Source organism: Rana temporaria, chromosome 12 (genome assembly GCF_905171775.1).
Source record: "Rana temporaria chromosome 12, aRanTem1.1, whole genome shotgun sequence".
NCBI lineage: Eukaryota > Metazoa > Chordata > Amphibia > Anura > Ranidae > Rana > Rana temporaria.
Window position 1 is genome coordinate 30,639,997 of NC_053500.1, and position 19,367 is coordinate 30,659,363.

The 19,367-nt window shown below is 47.8% G+C and overlaps 1 protein-coding gene across 2 annotated transcripts in view; it reads right to left on the reverse strand.

The window, feature by feature from the left end:
* Window positions 1-19,367, reverse strand: part of MYO1D (myosin ID) — a 132,770-nt gene that overhangs the window by 28,154 nt on the left and 85,249 nt on the right. For both annotated transcript variants that reach the window (XM_040329843.1, XM_040329842.1), the window contains 7 exons: window positions 17,080-17,194; window positions 16,765-16,935; window positions 9,451-9,521; window positions 9,208-9,282; window positions 5,054-5,186; window positions 2,345-2,511; window positions 695-902 (listed from right to left, as the gene is read on the reverse strand). In XM_040329843.1, the coding sequence (XP_040185777.1) occupies window positions 695-902; window positions 2,345-2,511; window positions 5,054-5,186; window positions 9,208-9,282; window positions 9,451-9,521; window positions 16,765-16,935; window positions 17,080-17,194 (940 nt within the window). The remainder of the gene's footprint in view (window positions 1-694; window positions 903-2,344; window positions 2,512-5,053; window positions 5,187-9,207; window positions 9,283-9,450; window positions 9,522-16,764; window positions 16,936-17,079; window positions 17,195-19,367) is intronic.

The window sequence follows — 19,367 nt, forward strand, 5'->3', positions numbered from 1 at the left end:
GTGGCCAGAGGTGTGTGTGTGTGGGGGGGGGGGGGTCGCCGGAGAGCATCGTAAACAGACAAAAAGGCCCGAGGACACCTTGGCTGACCTTGGAAAATCTCAGAAAGACTCCGTTCCAAGGGTTTGCCAAGGTCAGTCGATCTGTGCAATTCCGAACAGCGGCAATCGGCTCCAGCGTCCCCCCACCTCAGGCCAAACGCGGTGCTGCGCACCGATTTGGCCTGAATCCTGCTCGTGTTGCGAGACAACACTTGCAAACCTAGTTAGGATTTTTTTAAATACAGTGCTCATATTGCGAAATGCTCGTTAACCGCGTTACTCGCAATTCGAGGTTCCACTTTATACACCATATGGACAAAAATATCTGAACACATGACCAAGACACCTATATGTGTTTGTTGGACATCACATTTCAAAACCATGGTCATCAAAATGTGGATCCACAAGGTTTGAAGTTTAGTTTTGCCTAAAAAAAAATTGTATGTTGTTGTATTAACTTTACTCTTCACTGGAAAAACCTGAACTAAATTGAAGGGGTGTCCACGTATTTTTGGCAATTTAGTAGATGTTATGGTTGGGTATACATTATATTTTTGTCATACAGTTTAGAACATACCAAGGAAAGGTGTAGGATGCTCACCTAAATTTTGCACAAAAAGTTAAACAAGTATCCTAACTTTTATCACCAGCTTACCTTCTGCAGGAAGAGAATGATCCTGATAAGCATCTCACTCCGCTTCTCTTCCAAGGAGAACAGGGTACGAGGGGTACGAATAAAAACTTTGGTTTTGCCGTATGCAGCATCTTGGTGATATCCACATTCCTCCAGAAGCTTCTGCACAGCAACTTTATCTGAAGGCAAGTCGTGGTTAGGCCAGGTTAGCTGGGAGATCATCTTGTACCTGGATCGGGGGAAAAACACAGTGGTGAAAGTAGGCAATGAACAAGGGTTGTACTTATGGACATGGGCGTCTGCGGAACTTTTTTCAGGGGGGGGGGGGGGGGGCATCATTTTAAGGTCACACATGCTCCACCCCCTTTTGACAATGTCATAAAGGGGAGGGGCTTAGCTGTGACTCGTAAGTATTTATTTTTAAAAGTGAAACGGCAGACTTTTTTCTAGGCATGTGCTATGTACAGCGTGCAGATTCCAGGCATGTGCTATGTACAGGGTGCAGATTACAGACGTGTGCTATGTACAGGGTGCAGATTACAGACGTGTGCTATGTACAGGGTGCAGATTCCAGACGTGTGCTATGTACATGGTGCAGATTCCAGACGTGTGCCATGTACAGGGTGCAGATTCCAGATGTGTGCCATGTACAGGGTGCAGATTCCAGGTGTGTGCCATGTACAGGGTGCAGATTCCAGGCGTGCCATGTACAGGGTGCAGATTCCAGGCATGTGCTATGTACAGGGTGCAGATTACAGACGTGTGCTATGTACAGGGTGCAGATTACAGATGTGTGCTATGTACAGGGTGCAGATTCCAGGCATGTGCTATGTACAGGGTGCAGATTCCAGGCATGTGCTATGTACAGGGTGCAGATTCCAGACGTGTGCTATGTACAGGGTGCAGATTCCAGGCATGTGCTATGTACAGGGTGCAGATTACAGACGTGTGCTATGTACAGGGTGCAGATTACAGATGTGTGCTATGTACAGGGTGCAGATTCCAGGCGTGTGCCATGTACAGGGTGCAGATTCCAGGCGTGTGCCATGTACAGGGTGCAGATTCCAGGCATGTGCTATGTACAGGGTGCAGATTCCAGGCGTGTGCTATGTACAGGGTGCAGATTCCAGGCATGTGCTATGTACAGGGTGCAGATTCCAGGCGTGTGCCATGTACAGGGTGCAGATTCCAGACGTGTGCTATGTACAAGGTGCAGATTCCAGGCGTGTGCCATGTACAGGGTGCAGATTCCAGGCGTGTGCCATGTACAGGGTGCAGATTTTTTTCCTTTGTTTTCTTTGTCTGAATTTCTCACTTCCTGTTCCTCCTCAGTAAGGTGTTAAGTAAGCTGTTCTAAATGACTTTCCACCGCTCGGATGATGGTGGAAAGCTTACTGAGGAGAAACAGGAAGTGAGAAATTCAAACAAGGAAAAAAAACATTTAGAAGGGAAATCGAAGGAAAAAGTAAGTGAACCAACAATGCACTAGCTTAAAGGAACCAATTTAGAAAATAAAAGACGAACCTTTACAACCCCTTTAACTACAGAAAGCCAATATCACTTGGTTCTCCTACATTCCATTTTCTATAGCCCAAATATTTTTTTTTCAACAGATATACACATGTAGCATAGACGAATAGACTGACATTCACAGGAAAAGCATGTCCGTACCTATGGAGAAATCGCTCATACACCTGCCGATATGCGAAACCAGCTCGCCGGACACGAACGTTTTCAAGTAAACCCAGATACCCCACCTGGTGTTGGACGCGCTCTTCATCAAACAAAGACGGCGACTTCTTGTCATTTGGCTTTATGCAGCGAACATAGTAGGGCTCCTGAAAGGTCATCAGATAGCGACACAAAAGTTAGATGGAGAAGGCGCCCGACAACATTAAGGACAGCAATGGAATGGATAAGAAGGAACGTGAGCAGGGAAAGAAGAAGGACGCACCTGGAAAACAGCTGACTGCTGGAAACTACAAGGAAGAGGAAAAAGAAGGCAGGAAGTAGGAGGAAAATTGAAAAATTACACAAGAAAACTATTACAGTAAACCCAAAAGACTCAAAGCTCAAGAAGCCATCAGTGACCACACTAGGAATTCTGAGTGAAGTGAAAGGTATAGGTTACGCCAACACCCCTATGACTGAGTATACTATGAAGAAAATTGCAGTTTCTGTAGGCATCATTGATTCATCACGCAAAACGTATTAAAATTAAATTATGGCTGACATAGTCAGAATATATATATATATATATATATATATATATATATATATAAATAAATTAAAAAAAAACACCACCTATACAAAAAATAGAAAATAACATTCTTGGCCATCTTTATGTACTTATCTAAACCTATAAAGGTAGCTTTAAGGGCTTTATATTTTGAAATGTTTCCTCAAGTAAAAAACCTTCTGCAAGCACCCCCCCCCTTATATTTACCCAAGCCTGATCTCGATCCAGTGTTGTGCATGAGAGCAGCAGCTCTCTCTCTCTCTCTCCTTATTGGATAGAGAGGCAGCAGTGGGGGCCATTGGCTCCAGCCAGTGAGGAGGGAGCAGGGCCGAGCCACGCTCTGTGTGTCAATGGAGAGAGCCTGCATGACTGCCCCCATAGCAAGAGGATTGATCGCCATGATTAAGCTCCGAAACGCGTTGGGGGCATGGCCTGGTTGCAGTCCAGGCTGAGGTTGCCACTAACACATTGATCGGAAGGATTGTTCAGATGTGCTGCTAAAGGGAGAGCTTTCTCATACATAGCAAGCAGATTGCTTTAGGAGCACTTGGCAGGGGGGTGGAGCCAGGAGCATCGGCAGGGGACTAGAGGAGAGGAGGATCAGGGCTGCTCTGTGCAAAACAATTGCACAGAGCAATGTTGCATGTTTGTTATTTTTTACCTTTAGAATCACTTTAAGCCGGCCATAGACATTCACCAGGAACTGACCGAATTTCAATCCATGTAAGGGCAGGCTGGTTGGACTGAAGTCAAGCCATCCAGCCTGTCGGATTTTTTTAATGTGATCACTGCTGGTGACTATAGCAGCAAGCATTGATCATTGTATTCTGAGGATGAGAAAACCTCCTAATACAACAGCTCCATGGGGAATCAAGCAATTTTCTTTCCTGCAACCCGTATGGGCCAGATTCTCAAAAGAATTACGCCGGTGTATCTACAGATACACCGGCGTAATTCAAAAATCCCGCCGGCGTATCATTGTTTTGTATTCTCAAAACAAGATACGCCAGAATTAGGCTAGGATCCGACTGGTGTAAGTCACTTACACCGTCGGATCCTAAATGCAATACTACGCTGGCCGCTAGGTGGCTTTTACGTCGATTTCAGCGTCGCATATGCAAATGAGCCGAATACGCAGATTTCCGAATGTTTTTGCGCCGCTTCGCCGTAGTTTACGTCGTTTCCGTAAGCGTAAGGTTACCCCTGCTATATGAGGGGTAACCTTACGTCAGTCCGCCGTATGCCATGTTAAGTATAGCGTCGGGTCAGCATCGTCTCCGTCGTTTTACCAAGTCGTTCGCGAATAGGACTTTACGTCAATGCCGCTCACGTCGGCTTCATTGACGTTTTCCGTCGTGAGCTGGAGCATGCGCACTGGGCTATTTTTACGGCCAGCGCATGCGCAGTTCGATCGGCACGCTTAATTTAAATACAAGCCGCCCCCTTTGAATTACGCGGCCATACGCCGGGCCATTTACACTACGCCGCCGCAAATTACGGAGCAAGTGCTTGGAGAATACGGCACTTGCTCCAGTAAGTTGTGGCGGCGTAGTGTAAATGGCTTACACTACGCCGCCGCGGATCCTATGTGAATCTGGCCCTATGTGTTTAGATTGTGGGAGGAACACACAGCATTCGAAGGAACCCTTCATGATCTTAGTGGAAACACGCAAATAATTAGGTTAAATGAAATGGTCAGCACTGAACCCCAAGAATCCAGTGCCACAAGTTACCCACTAAGCCATGGGTGCTCAACCTGTGGCCCTCCAGCTGTTGCAGAACTACAAGTCCCATGACTTGCAAGGCTGACAGTTACAAGCCTGACTCCCAAAGAGAGAGGCATGATGGGACTTGTAGTTCTGCAACAGCTGGAAGGCCACATGTTGAGCACCCATGCACTAAGCCAACAAATAGAAGGCCTCGCTGATGGTGTCTGAAAACCCATGGATCAGTCTTTTGGTAATGGGTGTTAAAAATAATATTCAACCAGATGTCACAAATAAGATCCTCATCTGTTTGCTGCAGCCTGGATAATAAAAAGGATTATTCAGGTGTTTCAGTGACATCTGTAGGTCGCCATGGATGAGCGGTAGAGCTGCTGGCATCTCAGAGTTATGTAACCGGGTGATCAGAGCTGGTACCTTAGATGCCAGGTTGTCCACCAGGGCAATCATGGAGTTCTTGAAGAGGGTGGCAGCTGTCAGGGGACGTTTGGTGACCTCTGTGATGCTCAGTTTTCCCTCGGGCCACATGGTTTTCAACACAGGGTTGGAGCTGGTGAAGAGACAGGAAAAGTCACAGAGATGATATATGGAGGTCAAAGGACTTGGAACGAGAGGCCTCAATGAGAAAATAATGTGAATCCAATAAGCTGCTTTCTATTGACTGCAACATCCAGTGACAAATTGCTCCATTGTTTGACACATGTGTAATGCTTGATTGGCTTTACTTGTTAAAGCAGTTTTTTGGTGTAAATTACAAAGTATAACTATATGTATATATCATTTCAACATATTTATCAGCATCATGCAGGCTACATATCAATTAAATCAGAGCTGGGCCATCCACAAGGCAACCTAGGTATACGCCCTTGGATGTCCAGGGTTCCCAGCTACAATCTTCATTATAGGGCAACTGGCCAATACTGTGCACTGACGGTCATTTCACAAAGGAAGATGTAATTGCAGAGGTGCAGGGGGCTGTGTAATGTTAAGGGGTGCAGGGGGCTGTGTAATGTTAAGGGGTGCAGAGGTGCAGGGGGCTGTGTGATGTAAAGGGGTCCAGAGGTGCAGGGTGCTGTGTAATGTAAAGGGGTCCAGAGGTGCAAGGGGGCTGTGTAATGTAAAGGGGTCCAGAGGTGCAGGGGGCTGTGTAATGTAAAGGGGTCCAGAGGTGCAGGGGGCTGTGTTATGTAAAGGGGTGCAGGGGCTGTGTAATTTAAAGAGGTCCAGAGGTGCAGGGTGCTGTGTAATGTAAAGGGGTGCAGGGGGCTGTGTAATGTAAAGAGGTCAAGAGGTGAAGGGGGCTGTGTAATGTAAAGGGGTCCAGTGATGTAGGGTGATGTGTAATGTATAGGGGTCCAGAGGTGCAGGGGGCAGTGTGATGTAAAGAGGTCCAGAGGTGCAGGGTGCTGTGTAATGTAAAGGGGTGCATGGGGCTGTGTAATGTAAAGGGGTCCAGAGGTGCAGGGGGCAGTGTGATGTAAAGGAGGTCCAGAGGTGCAGTGTGCTGTGTAATGTAAAGGGGTAGGCAGAAAAGGTTTTTTTTCAGGTGTGGTTAACTCGGTCCACCAACGTGTACGCAAAAGTGATAGAGCTATTGCGTAAACTGGGCCAGGACAACCTGTCCAAAGTAGTACCCAAAGGCTAGTAATGTACCCACGGTCTCGCAGCCTGGGTAGTATACCCACCGTCTCGCAGCCTGGGTAGTATACCCACCGTCTCGCAGCCTGGGTAGTATACCCACCGTCTCGCAGCCTGGGTAGTATACCCACCGTCTCGCAGCCTGGGTAGTATGCCCACAGTCTCGCAGCCTGGGTAGTATGCCCACAGTCTCGCAGCCTGGGTAGAATACCCACAGTCTCGCAGCCTGGGTAGTATACCCACGGTCTAGCAGCCTGGGTAGTATACCCACGGTCTCGCAGCCTGGGTAGTATACCCACCGTCTCGCAGCCTGGGTAGTATGCCTACAGTACAGCTGCTCATTGGTAACAATTCCCAGGCCCTAGCGCAAAACTTAATTACATAGTAGGTGAGGTTGAGAAAAGACACAAGGCAATCAAGTCCAACCAAACTTTTTTGGTTTTTATGCTACTAGTCCTAACCCAGGACATCATTGCTGCAAAGCAACCCTGCTGACCACAGTGCTGCCACGTGGTATAGTCGGTTAGAGTTGATGACCGTTCATATCCCAGAAGCGGCTAAGGTGCACATGACAATAATACGATAAACACTAGCCGTCTATAATAAATCCTGATGAAGCCCTGTTACCATCTGTTCTATCATAACACAATTACATAACCGCTTTCTTTGTGCAGGATCAGAAGATTCTGTACTCTATAGAACCAGGAGGATGCGGCTTATATATAATCAGGAGTCAGCTGGATTGGGTCTGTCCTGCCCTCCCCTCTTTCCAACTCACTGGCAGGTTTCCGGGAAACACAGACTTGGCTGTACCTTCCTGTTCCTCGGAACACTGACAGACATCAAGAGAAGGCGTGTGTGGAAGACATCATGAATATTCATGAAACCCCTTCTTCCATCTCCTACAAAGAGCAGGGCACAGCTGCCCAGACAGCTTAATGGATCTAATAGTGGAATTTGAGCTCATCTTCAGAGCTTACTCCCATTTCAACCATTATGGAGCCCATTTCACTTTAGTTTTCTATGTAAATAATTATATGGGGAAATTCTGCATAGTTCAGGTTAAATTCCAATGGAATGAGTACCCCACCTCTGTCTGTGTCTCTCAGATTCTAGTAGCACCAGGGGCGGACTGACCATCGAGTCACTTGGGCACTAGGGGGCCCCATCAGGGTTGCCAGGCTCAGTAAAACCAGGGACAGTATGTAAAATTCTGGGTTTTTTTTTTACATCTGTCCCTGATATGTCCGAAACTGACATGCTTTTGATGTGAAAATCCAGAGATTTTAGCTGCCCAGCCTCTGCACTGCCTCCTGGCGTGGTGGCCATCTGTAAGCCCGGGGGCCCCATAATGTTCTATTGCCCGGGGGCCCCATGAGTTGTCAGTCCGCCTCTGAGTAGCACCATCCCTGCAACAGGGTACCGGCCCCATCTACACACAACATTCACTGCCAGGGAATCTTAGACCCCTGCTTTTCAGGCATTTTAGCACTAGAAATAGCCTCTAAATAGCGCCTGAAACCTGCCTCCCATTCATTTCAGCAATTGACATCTGATGAGCCCAACTGCCCATACAAGGATCGAAATCCAGCTGCTTCCTGCAGAACTGGCTGAATTTTGTGTATGGCCAGCTTTAGTTAAGATGGACCCATCATTACTCTAGGTATTCCAACAGTATATTTTTGGGAGAAAAGGTAATAAAAATGCTGATCTGAGCTCTATTATGTCATTTACAGTCAAGCCAAAGACCCAAAAACCAAGATGCCACGGCTTAATATGCATTTGATTGTAACGGGTCAGACATAAGAATGACAAGTAGTCCAATAAACGTAATAGGCTACTAAACAGAAGGGGGTATTTCACGGAACAGACAGCAAATCAGTATAAAGCAGTGGTTCTCAACCTGGGGGTCGGGACCACCTCGGAGGTCGAATTACTATTTGCCAGGGGTCACCGAATCCTGGGGTGTTCCTGAAGCCTGCAACGCTCTCCCAGCCTTTTAGCGGCTGCCCAGCAGGGCTGTCCACGGAGCCCGTGGCCGCCCACTCCGTTTCTTCGCAGCTGCACATTCAGTTCACGGCATGGGTGGGGGGGAGGAATGTGACTGGTGAGGAATGTGAAGTGGGAGGGGCTGGAGGAGACCCTATCTCCTGATTTTGGCATAGGTGTCACTGCTGCGAGACACCACAGAGCCAGGGACACAGGGAAGCCGGACACACAGTGAGTAACACTACCTGTGATTGGAGTTGCCATTAAAAGTCCCCATTACAGTTCTCAGATCAGCAGATGACCTTCATCAAGAGCACCTAAGTTGGCTGATCAGAACTCTCCCCAACATTACCAATAACCCCAACTCCCCGCCAGCACTGCCACTCGTCCCATTCCCCCCACCCCCCCCCCCACCGAGGCGTAAGAGAAGGAATAAAAATCGAGAATACTTGGAATGGAGAGGAAAAGAGGGGGAGGAACAAAGGAAAAGGGAGAGAAAGAATAAGAGAAACAACAAGAAAGACAGCTAGAGAGAGGGATGGGGAAAAAAACAAGAAATTAGGATGGAGAGAGATAAAAGGGAAAGAAAGGAGAACAAAGAGAGTGGTAAATCCCAAAATGTACCATAAGGGAGCGCTAAATGTCCGTGGGTTAGGGGCACAAATTACTGGTCTTGCCTTGGGTGCCAACAACCCACACTACGAAAATATTTTAACTGTTGGGGGTCCCCACAACTTGGGAAATTTTATCAAGGGGTCACGGCACTGGAAAGGTTAAGAACCACTGGTATAAAGCAAGACAGGGATATGGAAGGATATGGCACTGGTATACAGCAAGATATGGAAGCATTTTATAATTCTCCTGTAGAGATCTCTAAAATATTTGGCAAAGAAGAGTCATCAACCAATACTCATATTAATATATATAGCAAAGATTTGCCTCACCTGTTATACATGAGTCTCTTGAAGTCCTGGAACAATGTGTCTTTGTTCTTATCAATAAATCCCACCACCGAGTAACTGTCAGGGAAAAGAAAATGGTGAGAACCAAAACAAGGAACCCGTGGAACCCATCAAATGCCAAGACTGGCCACTCTGGAGAATAGGATGGTGCCATGTTATTAGACATTAGTATTTGACAGCAGGATTGACACCTTAACAATAGTCAGGAATCCTCTTGATACTCACACTACATCCCCAGCGTAGTGACGGATTCGGAAATCTCGGTCATATTCCAGAGCTTTGTCTGTTGGAGTGACCTGCAGGGAACAGAATCAATAGTATGCTTTAAAGCTGAAGTTTAATCTGCTTAGATTTTGTCTTTTTCTTTCTCTCCTTATCAACATGCTAATGGCATTCCGTTTTCATTACATACCATATTTTAATCAGTCCCACTATTGCTGGGTCTCTTTGTTTCTCTGTGAAATGCAGGCAGATCATAGCTGGTGGGGGAGGCCAGCAGGGTGCTGTATATACACTAGATTACCTAAAGTATTGGGACACCTGCCTTTACACATGAACTTCAATGACATCCCAGTCTTAAAGGGTCACTAAAGGAAACATTTTTTTTTGCTGAAATGACTGTTTATTGGGTATAGAGACATAAAAGTTAACTGATTCCTTTTAAAAATGATTGAAAATTGAATTTAATCTATCATATAATGTACCTCTAGTTTCACGTTCGGTTTTAGGCCCCGTACTCACGACCAAACATGTCTGCTGAAACTGGTCCGCAGACCAGTTTCAGCAGACATGTTTGGCCGTGTGTTGGCCCGAGCGGACCATTTTGGGACGGATCGGACAGGTTTCCAGCGGACAACTGTTTCCCGGACTTGTTTTAAAACAGTCCGCTGGAAACCTGTCCGCCCGGACATGTACGGTCGTCTGTACAGACCTACCGTACATGTCCTGCCGCCCGCATCCCTCGCATGCGTCGAATGACTTCGACGCATGCGTGGAAGCATATTTAAGGCGGCCCGCCCACGTCGCCGCGTCATTGTCGCGGCGACACCGCGTCATCGACGCGGCGACACCGCGGACACGCCCCGCGTAATGTTTACGCGCGGGCTTCTGTTCGATGGTGTGTATAGCCATCGAACAGAAGTCCCCGGGCAGTCCCCGGCCAGACATGTCCGATGGAAACGGTCTGCAGACCGTTTTCATCGGACATGTCCTGCCGTGAGTACAAGGCCTTAAAGGTACATACATGAATTTCCGGGTGAGAGGTGAGTCGGGAAGACTCACAGAACAAAAACAACAAATCCAGGGCAGTGTTTTGTTTTTAAAATGAATCTGATTGGTTCTGAGGAGTTTTAGACACACAGTAATGACAGCTTAGACCACCGTGAAAATCTCCCAGTATGATGGTTATAAGGAAACAGGCAACCAGGAAGTGTGGAGATCACAGCAGAATTACAGCTACTTCAAAGCAAAAACGAACAATGAGGACATGAAACCAGTACTGCAGTAAGGTAAAGGAAGCTATTTAGCTAAAAAAAAAAAAAAAATCTTTTAGTGACCCTTTAAGCCCCACACACACTATGGGCTAGATTCAGTAAGAGTTACTCCGGCGTATCAGTCGATACGCCGTCGTAACTCTGAATTTACTCCGTTGTAAATTTAAGCGTATTCTGGAAACCAGATATGCTTAAATTGGGCTAAGATACGAGCGGCGTAAGTCTCTTACGCCGTCGTATCTTAGGGTGCATATTTACGCTGGCTGCTAGGTGGCGTTTCCATCGTTTTCGGCGTAGAATATGCAAATGACCTAGATACGCCGATTCACAAACGTACGTGCGCCCGGCGATAATTTTTTACGACGTTTGCGGAAGGCTTTTTCGGCGTAACGTTGCTCCTGCTTCTATGAGGTGCACGCAATGTTAAGTATGGACGTCGTTCCTGCTTCGATTTTTGAATTTTTTACGACGTTATCGTAAGTCGTTCGCGAATAGGGCTGGACGTAATTTACGTTCACGTCGAAACCAATACGTCATTGCGGCGTACTTGGGAGCAATGCACACTGGGATATGTACACGGACAGCGCATGCGCCGTTCGTAAAAAACGTCAATCACGTCAGGTCATCATACATTAACATAAAACACGCCCCTCCCCTTCCACATTTGAATTAGGCGGGCTTACGCCGGCGATTTACGCTACGCCGCCGCAACTTACGGAGCAAGTGCTTTGTGAATACTGCACTTGCCCGTCTAAGTTGCGGAGGCGTAGCGTAAATAACATACGCTACGCCCGCACAAAGATACGCTGCCCTTACTGAATCTAGCCCTATTAGATTTTCTGCAGAATTTCGGATAGTGTGTATGGGGCCTTAGTCCGTAGGGTTCAATATGGAGTTGGCCCACCTTTTGCATCTAGAACAGCTTCATCTCTTCTGGGAAGGCTGTCCACAAGGTTTAGGAGTGTCTATGGGAATGTTTGACCATTCTTCCAGAAGCGCATTTGTGAGGTCAGGCACTGATGTTGGACAAGACGGCCTGGCTCGCGTTCTCCGCTCCCAAAGGTGTTGAGGTCAGGACATGAACTTTAACTCCCTAACTCACATTCATACATACACATACTAGGGCCAATTTAGACAGGAGCCAATGAATCTACCATCATGTCTTTGGAGTGTTGGAGGAAACTGGAGTACCCAAGGGAAACCCATGCACGCACAGGGAGAACATGCAAACTCCAGGCAGGTAGTGTCTTTACACGCACATGAACTTTATGGCATCCCAGTCCTAGTCCATAGGGTTCAATATTGAGTTGGCCCACCCAGGCCAGTCAAGTTCCTCCACCCCAAACTCGCCCATCCATGTCTTTATGGACCTTGCTTTGTGCATTGGTCCAAATCATTTGGCCGGGGGGGGATTACGGTGTGGAGCTGTTTTTCAGGGGTTGGGCATACCAAGACATGTTGGACAATTTCATGCTCCCAACTTTGTGGGAACATGACTGCACACCAGTGCACAAAGCAAGGTCTATAAAGACATGTATGAACAAGTTTGGGGTGGAGGAACTTTACTGGCCCTGGTTGAGCAACTCAATATTGAACCCTATGGGCTAGGACAGGGATGCCATGTGCGTGTAAAGACTCTACCTGCCTGGAGTTTGCATGTTCTCCCTGTGCCTGCATGGGTTTCCCTCGGGTACTCCGGTTTCCTCCAACATTTCAAAAACATGATGGTAGGTTAATGGGCTCTTGTCTAAATTGACCCTAGTATGTGTATGTATGAATGTGAGTTATGGACCTTAGAGATTGTAAGCTCCTTGAGGGCAGGGACTGATGTGAATGTACAATGCACATGTAAAGCGTTACGTAAAGTGACGGCGCTATAGAAGTACCTAAAATAAATAAATGTAAAGACAGCCGTCCCAATACTTTTGGTCATATAGTGTAGCTTCCTGAAAATATCACAGCACCCTGTCTCAATCCTTTCAGGAGCCCTCGGCTCTGATGCAAGCAGTGGACTGATCTTGGGAGGGATTTTGCAAATATCAAAATGTCTCGATGGGTAGATCCCAGGAGTGGGCATTCCTAGGGTTAGGGCTGCAGACTGCCCTTGGTAAAAAATGAAGTCCGCAATTCTGTTTTCACTTTGTATTGCTTCTGCTTAGCCTTGCAATTTATGACCCTCCTGTTTATGTTGAAAACCAATTCCCAGAATGCTCTGAACTGCAGGTTGCTGAAGACTGGCCTTGTGTCCACTGAATAATGTGGTCAAAGGCATTACGTGTAGAATCTTAATAGCCATAGCCCAGGTCACGGAATACAATGAGCCGCACAGAACTATTCTGTCATTGACAAATTTAGAGGAAAAAATGGCCCAAGCATTCCACAGCTAGGTGCTAAAGGCTAATGCTTCAAACCCCTGAATACCAATAGGGCTGCAGACCGCCTCAATCAGGCGACAGCAGTGTCCAATGTCCATTGGCTAGACATGACATCATTGAAATCTGGATCTGTACACAGCTCCGGATAGATCAACAGGGAACCTGGCTCCCTCTGCTGGACAATCCATATCACAAGCAGACAAAGCAACGTGTCCGTGGAGCAATGTATCCACACAAACATATAAGAAAAATACACTGGCCCAAATTCAAGAAGCAATTGCGCCTGTGTAACCATAGCCATAGCGCTTACTTGCCCCAATTGCGCCTGTGTAACCATAGCCATAGCGCTTACTTGCCCCGGCGTTACGAATGCTCCTAATTCAGGAACATCGTAACGCCGACTGCAGCCTAAAATCTGCGTGGCATAAGGCTCTTATGCCACGCATATCTTAGGCTGCATTCTAGCGATGACCGCTAGGGGGCGCTCCCATTGTGCTCAGTGTATAGTATGCAAATTGCATACTAACACCGATTCACAATGTTGTGCGAGCCCTGTGTACGCAATGTACGTAGTTTGCGTACGTCGGGTTTCGCGTAAGGTTGCACATCCTAATAGCACGCGCAGCCAATGCTAAAGGATACCCGTCGTTCCCGCTTCGCGATATTTGAAATCTACGTCGTTTGCGTAAGTGATTCGTGAATGGCGCTGGACGCCATTCACGTTCACTTTGAAGCAAATGACGTCCTTGCGACGTCATTTGCCGCAATGCACGTCGGGAAAGTTTCCAGACGGAGCATGCGCTCTACGCTCGGCGCTGGGAGCGCGCCTAATTTAAATGATTCCCGCCCCCTACGGGATCATTTACATTAGGCGCCCTTACGTAGGGCAAGTTTACACAGCGCACACGCAATTTACGGAGCTACTGCTCCGTGAATCGCGGGTAGCGCAGTAAATTTGCGGGGGCGCAGGGCAAAAACGCTGCCCTGCGCCTCCGTAACAGATGGGCAAATTCTACCTGAATCTGGGCCACTGTGAATAGGCAGTAAAGCACAAAATGTAACTAGTGTTTGTAAAGTGCTATAACATTTGCTTTTGAGATTTCCTTTTTATCATAGTTACTTGTAAAGTTACTACTGGGAGCACCAGAGGCACCAGGAAACCTGTGCGCAAAGGCCCTCAGATGCATGTACAAAGAAGAGAAAAGGCAGAATTGGAGCCCATTTCACAGGAGAGGTAAAGGTCACCATAGGTATAGGTTGAGGTCCTCCTGTACTGGGCCGAGGCCTCATCAGTTCAAAAGGGGGGCCCGGGCACCTGCCAAGTAGGAGGGCTGACAGTACTGCCTTATTGCCGACACTTGTGATTTGTACAGTTGCACTGCCTTTCCCCCGCAGTGCTGCTCATTCCCCCCCCCTCTGCCACCAGCAGCTGCTGAAGGCACACCGTGGGGTTATTTCAGGATGGTGAGCGAGGGGCTCATCACCCTAAATGAACATACCATCCTGAATAAACACAGTGAGTGATGGGTACCAATTGCTCACTGTTGGGGTGGGGAGATATTGGCTCTGTGTCACTATTCACTCGAATGGGTCTTGTTCAATGTACCCTGTGTAAGGACAAGTAGGATGTTATCAGAGCTTACACAGGGTTGATGATGTCACTGTGTCCATCATGTGACAGTGTTCAGGCATGGAGATTGGCCACTAGGCCCCAAAGCTGCATTAGGGAGGAGGTCATATGTTCCCCCATATACAGAAGCACCAGATTCAACAGAGGAATAAGGAGCTGGGGAACACAGAAAATGTAAATATAAAGGGTGCAAGCTTCAAAGAGACTCCTGAATTCACCCTGAACGGTCTTTTTTATAGGCTTGGTTCACCTTAGGGACCATATTTCATGTTTCATCCATATTAAGGATGTAACATAAAATAAAGTCACGCTCTCTAACCCAACCCCCCCCCCCCCCCCACTCTCATACTGCCCACCCACTTACCTGAACTGTGGGGTGCTACTCCCTGTTGCTTTCGGTCTGTGTCTGATTTTGGCACAGCTGAGCGGGCAGATTTGTGGATAGAACGTCTACAAGTCCCAACTCTCACTGCCGCAGAGGGACTCCTGGATCTCAATGGGGGCACAAGTTTGGAGGTGTCCCCCTTGTTTACTTCCTCCAGCCCTGTAATAGTAGGCCCGTCACTCTGTACGGAGCTGGGGATGGGGTGTAAACAATGTAGGAGCCTGTGCATTGTACCTGAGACACACTGGGGGTTATTTACGAAAAGGCAAATCCACTTTACAGTGCAAGTGCAAAATACAAGTCCATGGTGCACTTGAAATTGCACTGAAAGTGCACTTTGGAAGTGCAGGCGCTGTAAATCTGAGGGTTAGATCTGAAATGAGGGGAAGCTCTGCTGATTTTATTATCTAATCATGTGCAAGCTAAAATGCTGTTTTTTATTTTCCTTGCATGTCCCCCTCAGATCTACAGCAACTGTACTTCCAAGTGCACTCTCAGTGCAATTTCAAGTGCACTTTGCACTTTCGTAAATAACCTCCACTGTCCGCTGCTGTAATGCTCTGCAGGTCTGAATGCAAAAAAATTATAAACACACATTTTTTTCATTTATCAATGTGGGTGCATTGATTATTTTTTCAAAAAGGTGTACTATGCCCATTAAGGAGAATAACTTACTGAGGATTTTTATAGTTTATCTGTGTGACTGAATAATGAAGCATAGCCTTCGTTACATATTGCAGACCTATGGGCATGTCCAGCAAAGGGCTTGTTCTCTTCTTTGGGTTTGCACATTATACTTGGCCAAAGGCCTAGAAACCAATCAGCTTCCAGTTTTTTTGTCAAAGCTTAATTGAACAAGCTGAAGTTACAAGCTGCTTAGCCAACATGCAGAGCTGCACCAGATTTTGCACTCTTCAGTTTTAGTAAATCAACCCCCACGTCTATGCGAGTATGGAGTGTAATTATAGCATGTTATATACTTCATTGGATAAAATAGATACTAGAAATGCCTGGAAGAGTAACTAACACCTTTCTGCTGGTGTAGTGGACGTGCTTCCCTACCTTCCTGCTGGTGTAGTGGGTGTGCTTCCCTACCTTCCAGCTGGTGTAGTGGGCGTGCTTCCCTACCTTCCAGCTGGTGTAGTGGGCGTGCTTCCCTACCTTCCTGCTGGAGTAGTGGGCGTGCTTCCCTACCTTCCTGCTGGAGTAGTGGGCGTGCTTCCCTACCTTCCTGCTGGTGTAGTGGGCGTGCTTCCCTACCTTCCTGCTGGTGTAGTGGGCGTGCTTCCCTACCTTCCTGCTGGAGTAGTGAACGTGCTTCCCTACCTTCCTGCTGGTGTAGTGGGCGTGCTTTCCTACCTTCCAGCTGGTGTAGTGGGCGTGCTTCCCTACCTTCCTGCTGGTGTAGTGGGTGTGCTTCCCTACCTTCCTGCTGGTGTAGTGGGCGTGCTTCCCTACCTTCCTGCTGGTGTAGTGGGCATGCTACCCCACATTCCTGCTGGTGTAGTGGGCGTGCTTCCCTACCTTCCTGCTGGTGTAGTGGGCATGCTTCCCTACCTTCCTGCTGGTGTAGTGAACGTGCTTCCCTACCTTCCTGCTGGTGTAGTGGGCATGCTTCCCTACCTTCCTGCTGGTGTAATGGGCATGCTTCCTTACCTTCCTGCTGGTGTAGTGGGCATGCTTTCCCAGTTGCTTATTCAGTGCATCCAGGAACATGGCATCTGTCACTTTCCCTACGTTCATACAAGCGTCATCCAACAAGGAGATGATCCCACGATGTTGCTGCTCCACCAGATCCACAATGATCTGGTTGTTGAAATAATCTATCTGTAAGAGAGTGCAGAAAATGTAATGTTATCATGCTGATGATCAATTTCACAAGTTTGTTGTCACAGTGGAATGAAGTGAGTCAATGGGACATGAAAGATGACATCACAGCAGCTTCATTGACTACATACTCCGGATACTCACATGTTTCCAGGGAATCCCTTCTCTTTTATATTCTTCCTGCTCCTGCGTCAGAACGAGCTGGATGAACAACTGCTGTAGTTTTTCATTACAGTAATTAATGCAGAACTGCTCAAAGCTGAAAGAGTTAGGAAAAGTACTGTAATCAGAAAGTGATATTTCCAACTGAACACTGCAAATAAACTTGTCTTGGGCCGGGTTACTTATGACAACAGGAAGAAATTTCTAGGGGGGGAATTTCCCCCAGAAATCAATCAGCCATCACTTTTCTAGTGCAGGACAGCAAGTGAAATATATAAGAAAATGCTATGGTCAAGCAAGACATGGGTTATCATTTGACAGGTGCTTCTTTTTTTTTTTTGTATGACGAAACGTACGTCGGGAGGAGACGTGCTGACGTGTGGCGTTATGGTCCTGTGTGGATGGGCGTTCGTGAGAGCCGGCCGGCTTTATCTTTTTATCCCATGCTTTTATGAAGATTCTTTCTTGTAAGTGCAATTTATTTTATTAAATGTATGTTATCCTACAGTACATCACTATGTGAGCCTTGTTTTTTCTGGGTCTATACCACCACTCACGCATACCTGGAGGATTCCATATATCCGTGTTTGTTGCAGTTCCATCTAGGGTGACCACATTTCCAAACTGCCATTCAGGGACACCCCCCCCCCCCCCCCCTAAAAAATATATGTTTTTTTACATATTTTTGGGGGGCAGGGGCGTATCATGAAATCAGCGGGCACGTGTGCAAGATCAAAAGAGGGCCCTAGGCCCCATCAAATGCAGCCACTGTTCCCCATCAAATGCCACTACTGTGCCCCATCAAATGCTGCCAGTGTGTCCAGCAATTGTTGCTACTGTGCCCAATCTGATGCTGCCAGTGTGCCCATGAAATGTTGCTACTGTGCCCCATCAGATTCTGCCAGTGTGCCTATCAATTGCCGCTACTGTGCCCATCAGATCAGATGCTGCCAGTGTGCCGATTAATTGTCACTACTGTGCCCCATCAAATGCTGCCAGTGTGCCCATGAATTGTCGCTACTGTGCCCCCATCAGATGCTGCCAGTGTGCCCAGCAATTGCCAACAGTGTGCCCCATCAGATGCTGCCAGTGTGCCGATCAATTGACGCTACTGTGCCCCATCAGATGCTGCCAGTGTGCCCATGATTTGCCACTACTGTGCCCCCATCAGATGCTGGCAGTGTGCCCATGATTTGTCGCTACTGTGCCCCCATCAGATGCTGCCAGTGTGCCCATTAATTGTCGCTACTGTGCCCCATCAGATTCTGCCAGTGTGCCTATCAATTGCCGCTACTGTGCCCATCAGATCAGATGCTGCCAGTGTGCCGATTAGTTGTCACTACGGTGCCCCATCAAATGCTGCCAGTGTGCCCATGAATTGTCGCTACAGTGCCCAATCAAATGCTGCCAGTGTGCCCATGAATTGTCACTACTGTGCCCCATCAGATGCTGCCAGACAGTGTCAATTGCCCCTATTTGCTCACCTTTTAAGATGATGATATGGATGAAGTCTGCATCTGTTGGTGGTGGGGCAGGGCAGTCTTCAGCCAGCGCCGGGCGGTCTTCTCTAACTCAGACAGGAGGGGACTCAGGAGTCTCAGGCGGAGGCAGTAAGTCGGGCCGCTCGGGCGGGAGGAGGAGGAGCCAGGCCTGCAATTTACAACAGTGCACCGAGTTGCCCACTTGCCCTGCGGCAGCGGGAGGTCGCGGGACGGACGGTGGTGGCCTGCGCTGGGCTGGGCAGTGGGTTGGAGCATGGAGCAGTGGAGGCGGAGCGTGGTGGAAGAGGTCTGCGCCGCGGTAGTGCTGAGCTGCTCTCTCTGTAAAGAACCGCGGCTGAAGGAGGAGAGGAGGAGGAGGTGGGGGTGGAGTCAGAGAGAGAGAGCTGGGCACGGTCACGGTGACGTCACTGGTTGCTACAAGCGGGGCGGCCTTAGCAACCAGTGACTGTAATTACAGTGGCACTGACTGCGGCAGTGAGTGTGGCAGCCGGCAGGCAGTCCAACGTGTTTGATACTTTGATTCCGGGATACTCTATTGTCCCGGATTGAAGGCTACCGGGACACGGGACAACATTTTCAATTACGGGACGATCCCGGGCAAACCGGGACACGTGGTCACCCTAGTTCCATCACAAGGCCCGGGTTGGGGTTTACAGCCGCAAGCTATTAATGCTTGCCATCTGGTAAGCTTGCATTTCTTACGGTGATCCATATCGGTGGTGGTTTATCAGCACATTAGTCACTTTGGAAATACTTTATACACCCTCA